The sequence below is a fragment of the Rattus norvegicus genome, chromosome 15, assembly GCF_036323735.1.
Source record: "Rattus norvegicus strain BN/NHsdMcwi chromosome 15, GRCr8, whole genome shotgun sequence".
NCBI lineage: Eukaryota > Metazoa > Chordata > Mammalia > Rodentia > Muridae > Rattus > Rattus norvegicus.
This window is the reverse complement of record NC_086033.1, coordinates 44,497,647-44,507,512: the sequence shown is the minus strand read 5'-3', so window position 1 is coordinate 44,507,512 and position 9,866 is coordinate 44,497,647. Positions and strand designations below refer to the sequence as shown.

Genomic DNA, 9,866 nt, shown 5'->3' with positions numbered 1-9,866 from the left:
ACAGGGAGGACAAACTGGCTGTTTTCATTAGGCAGCTACATCATTTAATGTGCTTCCTGCAATGTGCATGAGGTCACCTGTTTGAGCTAGCCCTCCACAGAAAGCAACTTGGACAGGAAGTTATAGTTCATTTGACAGTCACAACATTCCAGCACAGTACTCACTCTTGCTTTCTCTCCACAACGCAAAGACTTCATTTTCACAAAGCTGGGCTGGAGAGGTGACTCAGTAGTCAAGAGAGCCTACTGCTCATCCAGAGGCAGAAGAGTTCAGTTCCCAACACCCATCTCAGACAGCTCACAGCTGCCTGTCACTCCAGCCTCACCAAGGGCACCTCGGACAAATGGCATTACCATTACAAACAAATCTTTACAAAAAGGGAAAGAATTATAAAGAGTTTAATTATTTTGACAGTTTAATCCCTTTCTCATTTCAAGAAGATAAAGTTTAAACAAAACTCACAAATCCTTTGCACCATGCTTACATTTCAGAAAACGGCAGCATTCTAATGTTTTAACTTTACTATTTTGAGATTTCAAAATTACATTTGTTTACTTATTGTGTATATGTGGCCAGAAGACAACTTTCAGGAGTCAGGTCTCTTCTTCCACACTGTGGATACCAGGAATTAACTGAGGTCACCAAGCCTTACATGAATCTTCAAATTACTGAATACATGTGTAAACATGACTCTGTCATGGAAAAACATCCTTTGATTTCATTCCTTTCCTGTATATTTCATAATCATCTTTCAAAGCCACACATTTCTTTCAGACCACCAAGAATACAATTCCTTCTTTCATTAACCACCCAACATCTTCAGAAAAAGGGGTCACTTATTAAAACACCACAGCATCCTTGGTCAAACTCCTGTGGTATCATACATAGGCCCAGGTCACAGCAAGAGCTCCTGCATCACCTCCGCACCATTGACCCGTCTCCTGGAGACATTCTCCAACCCATCCTCCCGGGCGCTCGCCACCGTCACCAAGACCAGATAGGATACATTCTATTCTTGATTCTAACTTTATTACATCTTTCTGTCAAAACAACTAAAACCATCTCCTTAAACATTCTTCCTAAAATTATTCGAATCAAATCAGGAATGTTATAAAGTCATTAATTCATCTAAACAGCATTAATTCATGAAAGTTCATCTTCTTGTTAGTCTTCAGGAAATTTACCCAACAGGGCTGCTGATGCCCAAGAATCATTAAGCTATGTAATAGTGGCAGGAAAGGCATATCAGCAGCAAGAAGCAATCCTGAAATGAAGTCTCTGGGGCTATCCCTCCCCAGAATACACTCATTTCAGCCATGTAAAACAGTGGGTCATCTTCAGGAAACTCACTTCCTTGCCACAGCCTTTCTTAAATAGTTTCTGTCAGTTGGTGGTTACCACAACGTGAGGAATTGTACTAAAGGGTCACAGCACTAGTAAGGTTGAGAACTACTGCCCTAGAGGATCCCAGAGAGTTGCTGGTCTTCAGTCTCTACTGAAAGCTTGAAGAAGCTGGTTCTATCAGTAGCAAAGAATTAGAAGCAGCAGCAATGGGGAAAATGAACTTCTTTTTAAGAGTGAAGGCCAAGATGCCAAAGCAAAGACCCTTCCTTCCATCTCTTTTTATCTGGGCTGCTACCAGAAGGTGCCACACACATTTTGGGTAGGTCTCCCCTCATCAACTAAGCCAACCAAGACAATCCCCCCAGATATGCCTATAGTCCAACCTCATACAGACAGATCTTCATTCTGAGTTGTGTGGAGTTGACAGCTAAAGCTATTCTCATGCTAACCAAGGAGGATTGCCATTGAAGATGGAATTTCATTTTACAAGACTTCGTGGTTTTCTTTTCAAGGAGTGGTTTGTGAATTCCATTTTTGTAGCCATGTTTTTCTTCTTTGCTTTGTAACCTTTATAAACCCATTCCTTTGGCCTTGGTAACACTTTATATCAGTCAAAATGCAGATGCGTGCAACAGAAACCATTGTAGTTCTTTCAAACACATGGTGTATTAACCATGAGTAATAGGCAGGTGTATTAAACACTGATAATTGTCAGAAGCATTAAATACATACATATTAAGTATGAGTGATGAGGTAGGCCAACAAAATCTCTGAGATGATTTGTTTCCAGGAAGCCAAACCTTTAAGAAAGAAACACTGCCATGGATCTAGAATCTGCCACCTCTGTCCCAGTCAGCTGACCAGGAACCAAGTTTCAGAGCATGTGGTTCAGGGGTCAGCCAGGGGTCAGCAAGTAACTCTAAGGTCTCTGGATGGAGCAGCTGAGCCAAGGTTTATGCTGCTCCTGTTTTCCGGCCAGTTTTCTACTATCACGGCAACACCAGAGCTTAGAGAAGGGAAAGGTATTTCTGGCTCACAGATTGGAAGTGTCTTCCTATGAATGGTTGGTCTGATTGCCCACAGCAACAGCACGTAACAAAACCAGTCACCTCAGGAAGAGGATGCAAGGGAAAGACAAAGTAAGGGGCCAGAGTCCAACCATACTCTTGAAAGACATACCTCCACTGACCAGAAGACCTCCCTTGGGCCTTCAACTCTTCAAAGTTCAGCTATCTCCTAGTAGTGCCATTGGTTGAGGGACAAGTCTTTAGAGGAGACTTAACCAAATCATAGGTTCTTGGAAGAAGCAGTTGCTGAAGGTGAGACCAAAGCAGAGTTCATAGTCAGGAGCTATGGAGGACCATTCCTGGGTCAAGCAAAGTTGCTGGATGTGTAAATCTGGAACCCAAAGGAAAGTCTGTCAAGTCAGAGGTTTATTTAAGAGTGTGTATGCAAGCTTGTATACAAGTTGAGGCTAATACTGAGCCCTGGAACCTTCTACTTCTGCATCCAGAACGTTAGAATCACAGTCAGACAGGACCATACCCACCTCAGATTCTCTCTTCTTCTGTCTTCAGGCCAGGGCCATCTAATTTCTTTCTCCAACACTCTACTACAAGTGCTCCCAAAAGACTGTTTCTGTTCTCAGGGCAACACCCCACATTTTCAGCCACTTTCTGCTTCTTAGGTATGAATTTCAGAAAACACAAACTACTCCAGACAAGACCTGAGGCAAGAAGTGGAAGTGTCTGACTCAAAAATTAATCCACAGTAGGACCATTTTCCATCACCTCACTGGCAGCAGCTAGAGCAAAGGAAGAAGTCAATTTCTGAGTCCAGTAAAGGAGGGAGGCAGGTTTTTTTTTATTTGCATTTAAAATGTTATTCCCTTTCCCAGTTTCCTAACCACAGGCCCCCTATCTCCTCCCCCTCCTCTTCTTCTGTAAGGGTGTTCCCCTCCCCAACCACCCCCCTTCTCTCCCACCATGACATTCCCCTACAATGGGGGGTCCAGCCTTGGCAGGACCAAGGGCTTCTTCTCCCATTGATAGCTGGAACCATGGGTCTGTCTGTCCATGTGTACTCTTTGGGTAGTGGTTTAGTCCCTGGGAGCTCTGGTTTGTTAATATTGTTGTTTTAATGGGGTTGCAAGCCCCTTCAGCTCCTTCAACCCTTTCTCTAATTCCTCCAACAGGGACCTCGTTCTCAGTTCAATGATTTGCTGCTAGCACTTGCCTCTGTATTTGACATGCTCTGGCTGAGCCTCTCCGGAGGCAGTCTTTTACTAAAGGCAGCCTTGGACTAAACGGTGGGTTTGTTCATTGAATTCATTAATAGGGGAGGTTTCACTTTTTCCTCCCAACTAGGAAGAGCACTGGGCCAAGGGGCAGGAAGGTTCCAGAAACCTCCAAGAAGTCCAGCTCACTTTTAAGCAGTGTTATTTCAAATACAGTGTATAAAGAGGAAACAGACTCGATTCTTTTTTTCTAATCCTCAAGAGAGAAAGCATTCTGGGTTGGCACACCGTGACTGGAGGCGATGTTGTATTTCAGAAACACTGCTAGAAGAACCAGGCAGATGAGAGGGGGTTGCAAAGATGTAGACCACTTTTAGAGAAGATGGTCCACAGATCCCGACATATATGGGATGCGACATTCAAGACAAAAAACTGAAGGAGGAAACGTTTGGAATATCCCTTCTCCTCCTTTCCTCCCCCTCCAGATCCCTCTCTTCCCATACTAAGCCTGTTTCCAAATAGTTAAAGTCTGAGAATGGGGGAGCCTTGGCAGGGTTTCTAGTTCTTGGGCTAAGCAGGGGGAAGTGGCCAAGTATTCACGCTTGGCTTGGGTGGAACTACCAGCAGGAAGTTCCCAGCTAGACCGCCAGTCAGTAGGCAGGGCAGTGTCAGTAGTGGGCGTGGTGGGGCGTGGCGGGGGGCGGTGCTGAGCCTGGCGCTGCTCTAGTCTTAGGTTTCCCCCACCCAGCCTCTCCACTCTAGGCCACAGACTTCCAGCTTCTTGTCTTTGTCAGCTTGGCGCTGCAGCCCGGGCCATCATGGCGCTGCGTGTGGCCGCGTTCGACCTTGACGGAGTGCTGGCCCTCCCCTCTATAGCCGGGGTTCTGCGCCACACCGAGGAGGCCCTGGCGCTGCCCAGGTAAGGGGACCCGCGCTGGATCAGTTTCCAGCCCAGAGCCCTGTCCACACGTCCAGCCCAGGTTTCAAATTACTTTCCAGGTGAGCCTGGCCAAGATCAAAATCGTTGCCTGGTACTAAAATGCCAGCGTGCACGAGTAGATCCATTGCTAAACACTAAGTAATTAAACTTTGCTTTAAAAAAAAATACCCTTTACGAAAAGAGTCGTTACTATTAGGCTTATTACGAAAATAGGCTATTTCCTGCAGGAATAGTTCTATTGAACTAGTTCTTTAAAATACCCGCCTCAGTTTACAAGAAAGTTCAATCGAAGGCCAGCGTTACAGGACAACTAGTGCCAGAGCAGTTTACAGAAATGTCCCACAGCCCAGGGAAATGGGAACCTGGGAGGCACTCCCTGATACCAGAAAGTAGTAGCTCGGTTTCAGACGCGGTTGGGAGGAAGCAGGAGACTATAGAAAATGTCTGGAATAAATATATCAAAATATCCAGACACGGGACAGGAGAGGTGACTGGGGTTTAATAACGCGTTCTTGCTGAAGTTTGAATCCCAACAACCAAGTCAGGCGGCTCCACGGGTATCTGACGCCCCCTTCTGGCCTCTTAGGACTCGTATACGCAAAAAGGAAACACAAACACAATTTAAGGCTGTTTCGTTTAACTCGCTTTATAGACCAGGCTGGCCTCGAACTCATCCGCTTGTCTCTACCTTCCAAGCGCTGAGACCAAAGGCGTTCGCCACCACTGCCCAGTTACATGCAATTTAAAACGTAATAAAAATAATATTTTTTAAAAGATCCAGACATCACTAATCGTATATGAGCTCATGTATGATTTTTCTTCTACTTTTTTCTCTTTATTTTGCAAACTTTCAGTTTAAAAAACGTGCTTTATAATAAGAAAGGTGGAAAACATATTTATTTAAACAAATAAAAAAGATGAAAGGTCACTCTGGTATCACCCAAGGAAAAGAAGGAATGGGCAATTTCAAATTACCACTGAGGGGAAGAGGCATAAGGCCAGCTTGAGGTCTGGAGATCTATCTCATTTGATGATTCTTGGATTCTATGACACCAAAGGCCAATAGGGACTAACCTTTATACTATATAAATCATGCGAGCCAACCGAAAGGGTGCTCAACACCTAGAACCAGGCACCGTTTCAGATGCAGAGCCTGGGGCTTGGCAGGTCCCTTGCTTGACTCCCCTGCTTGATCACACAGTAGGTAGCCTCAGTGTCGCTGAGAGCAGTGTCCTACACTCAATATACCTTCCTTCCTCTCTGGCTCATTGTGACTTTGTATCTTCCTTGGTTACTGTTCTGGAAAAGTTTCTGTCTGGGGATGAGTAAACACTTCAATACTAAGAAACACAAATAAACAAGTGGCTACAAAGTCCACCTTCAAATGGTCAGAGGTGGCTAATTATAATTTGACAGGGAACTGCATTTGAAAGTGAAAAGCCACTTACCTTGTGCTTGCCCAAAAGGAGTCATGCATTTGGTTGGGAAACTGAGGAAGGAATGATGAGGTAGTTTCCAAGAAGTGTGCATGCATGCATGTGTGCACATGTGAGGCTATACCAGGTTTTTGTTGTTGTTTTTGTTTTTTATCTTTTTTTAATTTAATTTAACTTTTTTTTCACTTTACAGCCTACTCACTGCCTGCCTCTGGTCACCCCACTCCCACAATCCTTCCCCCCTTCCCTTCCCTTCTCTGCGCAGGTGGGGCCCCCTGGGTATCCTACTCTGGCACTTCAAGTCACTGTGACACTAGGAGGATGCTATCCCACTGAGGCCAGACAAGACATCCCATCTAGTAGAACATAACCCATGTATAAGCAAGAACTTTTGGGATAGCCCCATCCCAGTTGTTTGCAGCCTGCATGAAGGCCAAGCTGCACATCTGCTACATATGAGCAGGGAGGTCGAGGTACAGCCTGTGTATTCTCTTTGGTTGGTGGTTCAGACTCTGAAAGCCCCATGGGTCCTGGCTAGTTACTCTGTTGGACTTCCTGGGGAGCTCCTATCCCCCTTTGGGGCCCATAGTCCTTCCTCCTGTTCTTCTAGAAGAGTCCCCAAGCTCCATCCACTGTTTGGCTGTGGGTGTCTATGTCTGTCTGAGTCAGCTGCTGGGTGGAACCTCTCAGAGGACAACATGCTCCTGTCTGCAAGCATAACAGAGCATCGTTAATAGTGTTAGGGATAGGTGCTTGCCCATGGGATAGGTCTCAAGTTGGGCTGGTTGGTTGGGCTAGCATACTGCTAGATGGTACCTCACATAGCACCTCTGTGACCATGGTCAGGGTTGTTCACAGGTGCCATAGAATAGTCCACGGCAAAATGAGCTGAACTCAGGAGGTCAGAGTGCAGGACTCTGAGCTTGTTTACCCATCAGAAGTGAAAACTGATTATGTAGGTTTCAGAAAGTGAAGAAAAAGCCTCTTCCACGCACTGGGCATTTTCATCATGCCTGCAGACATAACAGCTCTGCCCATACGAGTGATCAAAGATCAAGGTTCCTGGAAATTTTCTTGTGTCTCTCATTATTTGTGTTTAGTTTTTATTGTATTGTGTGGTAGTTTTGTCTATATGTGTATGACTGTGAAATGTGTATTCTTGGCACCCATAGAGGCAGAAGAGAGTGTTGCATCCTCTGGCACTAGAGTGAGTGCTGGGAATGTAACCCAGGTCCTCTGGAAGAGCAGAAAGTGCTCTTCTTTTCTTGAAGCATTCTTTTCTTTAAATGTTTATTTACTGAATATATTTGTTGTATATGAGTACACTGCCATTGTCCTCAGACACACCAGAAGAGGGCGTCGGATCCCATTACAGATGCTTATGAGCCACCATGTGGTTGCTGGGAATTGAACTCAGGACCTCTGGAAGAGCAGTCAGTGCTCTTATCCACTGACCCATCTCTCCAGCCCTGCAGGTGAAGCATTCTTAAACTACAGTGCTCAGAGGCTGGGGAGATGGCCAGGCTTACAAAGGTGCTTGCACAACACCTGAATTCCGTCTCCATGAACCATGTGGTAGAGGAAGAGAGCTAACTCCCTCAAGTTGCCCTCTGACCTATACGTGTACATTGTGGCATGTGTGTGCATGTGTGCCAAGGACCAGCCTCAGCTTGGAGAGGGTTCCTAAGGAAGGGGTGTTCAGGAGCAAGGGATGTTGAAGAGAATGACTCAAAGTCAAATGTGGATACAAGCTGACAACCAGTGTTCTGCTCAAGATGGCATTCTAGAGATCTCCAGACAGCTCATCCAGATAGCTCAGCTTTCTGACCAGTCTTTTATTTACATATAAATTCAGTCGTTTACTCCAAGTTCCCTTTTGATTATCCCACAAATCAGCATTCCATGACCCCAGCCCTTTGATTCTTAGAAAGAGAGGGCAAGCACATTTTTTAACATTGCAGATGAATTCAGAGATCTGCCTGCCTTTGTAAGCACAAACAATAAACTTAGCTGTGTGGGATCTTGCCCTGCCATCACCACCCTCCAAGTCTTTTTGTCTCCTTCCTTATTATCTTTCACACTGGCTCATAGTGCAGCTGCCTTTGTTCTTTTAGGTCCAGGAAGCCCCTCATATTATTCATACTGCATCCTTATATTTTGCATTCTTGAGAAATTGTATATTTTTAAACTCATGTTTTCAGAGTTCTCTCCAATAGCCTTAAGGGCTATCCTGAAGGTTCCCAGCATTTACCATTTTTGCTAAGGACATAGACACACCCTCACCTCTCAGATTCATGCTGTCTCTGATTATCATGGAGTCATCAAAGTTGGCAGAGAGCACATTCCCTGATAACCTTGGCAGGCAGGATATTTCCTGATATCTTTGCCAGAGAGAATATTTCCCACAAGAACATGAAGTGTGTGTGTGTGTGTGTGTGTGTGTGTGTGTGTGTGTGTGTGTGTGTGTGTGTTATATATCCACATCCTCCTGACTCTGTTTCAGGGGCAGGAATCATGTCACATCCATACCATGTAGGACTTGGTGCACGTATGCATACGTACACATAAATAAGTGCAATAAAAATTAGAGCTCGTGTTTTCCAATGGCAAGAATATTCTTGTTATTGCTTTTACTTTAAAATACGCCCTGCCTGCCCTTGCAGTGTCCTATTGCAGTCATGCTGGTCTTGTTCACTCTTCTTTAACCATTCTCCATTTCCCAGGCAGAAAAGATAATTTCCTTAGTTTCTCCATCTCAGTCACACACTACAGCTATCTGCTTACCAATCACTGCATTGCCTAAGGATGGGGTGTTATTCTCCCCATCTTTTACATCACAGATTGTAGCCCAAGCCTCAGACACCTTAGACATCTAACGAAAGCTTGGGGCATCCAACTGCAGTCTGATTCTTAAAACTGCAGGGTGACTGCTAAAAGGGCCTGAGGAATCTCACGACACAGATGACACTGGATAAAGGTGATATTCGCATTGCCCTAAGATCACTACGAATTGTTAGATGGCAGATTGAAAATGTGTGAATTTGATGTCATTCGTACCTTAGTGTGATTGTTCAGAAAGCGCCGTTGGCACAAGCGGAGCAGAGCCGCTACTAACACAAAAAGCAGTCGAGGCCACACATGCTTTTCTATAGATGCACAGAATTGATTTTACCTGAGAGAGGGTTAGGCTGAAGCAACAACAACAATAACAACAAAAGCTCCATTATAGTCAGAAACAAACTACTGAAGTAGGAGATGGTTGTTCTCACACCTAGGGATGGTGAATAGTTGCAATGGGCCTGGCAGTTGCAGCTGATAGTAGGCAAGGTGGTCCCTTTCTCAGCGTTGCTGAACGAAGAGCGCAGACCACTGGCTTAGCAAGAGCGTATTCCAGGAGGGTGGATGGAAGTCCAGCCTTCAGCAAAGTTGATGTCCTGGTTTGCTTTTCTTTTGCTGTGATGAACACGGTGGCAGGAAGCAACTTGGGGAGCAAAGAGTATGTTTGGTTGACAGGCTGCAATTCCTCTAGGGAAGCCTGGGCAAGAACTCAAACGCAGGAAGAACCTAGAGGCAGGGACTGGAACAGAAACAGTGGCAGAATGATGCTTATTGGTTTGCTATTCCTGGCTTTCTCAGCTGCCTTTGTTATACGACCCAGCGATGGCTCCCACATCGGTCAAAAATGAAGAAAATGCCCCTTAGACATGGCGGCAAGTCAGTCTGACGGAGGCAGCTCCTCAATGAAAAGCTCTCTTCCCAGATGAATCTTGATGTGTGCCAATTTGACAAAAATATAATAACTATGACAGGACAGTCTTCCCCATGTCAGCATTGACACACAAGCATGTCCCTTTAAGCAATACCCATTTTATTACTTGTACCCAAGGTCTCCGTGTTCATATTACAGCAT

The 9,866-nt window shown here is 45.1% G+C and overlaps 1 protein-coding gene across 2 annotated transcripts in view; it reads left to right on the top strand.

Annotated features, from left to right (window-relative positions):
- The first annotated feature begins 4,355 nt into the window (after nucleotides 1-4,355).
- The window catches only part of Ephx2 (epoxide hydrolase 2), a 37,711-nt gene continuing 32,200 nt past the window's right edge, over nucleotides 4,356-9,866 (top strand). Inside the window, exon 1 of one of the 2 annotated variants that reach the window (XM_006252147.4) lies at nucleotides 4,356-4,499. Coding sequence is in view for 1 of the 2 variants with exons in the window: in NM_022936.1 (NP_075225.1) it covers nucleotides 4,399-4,499 (101 nt within the window). In the remaining variant the exon portion in view is untranslated. 2 annotated transcript variants of the gene reach the window in all.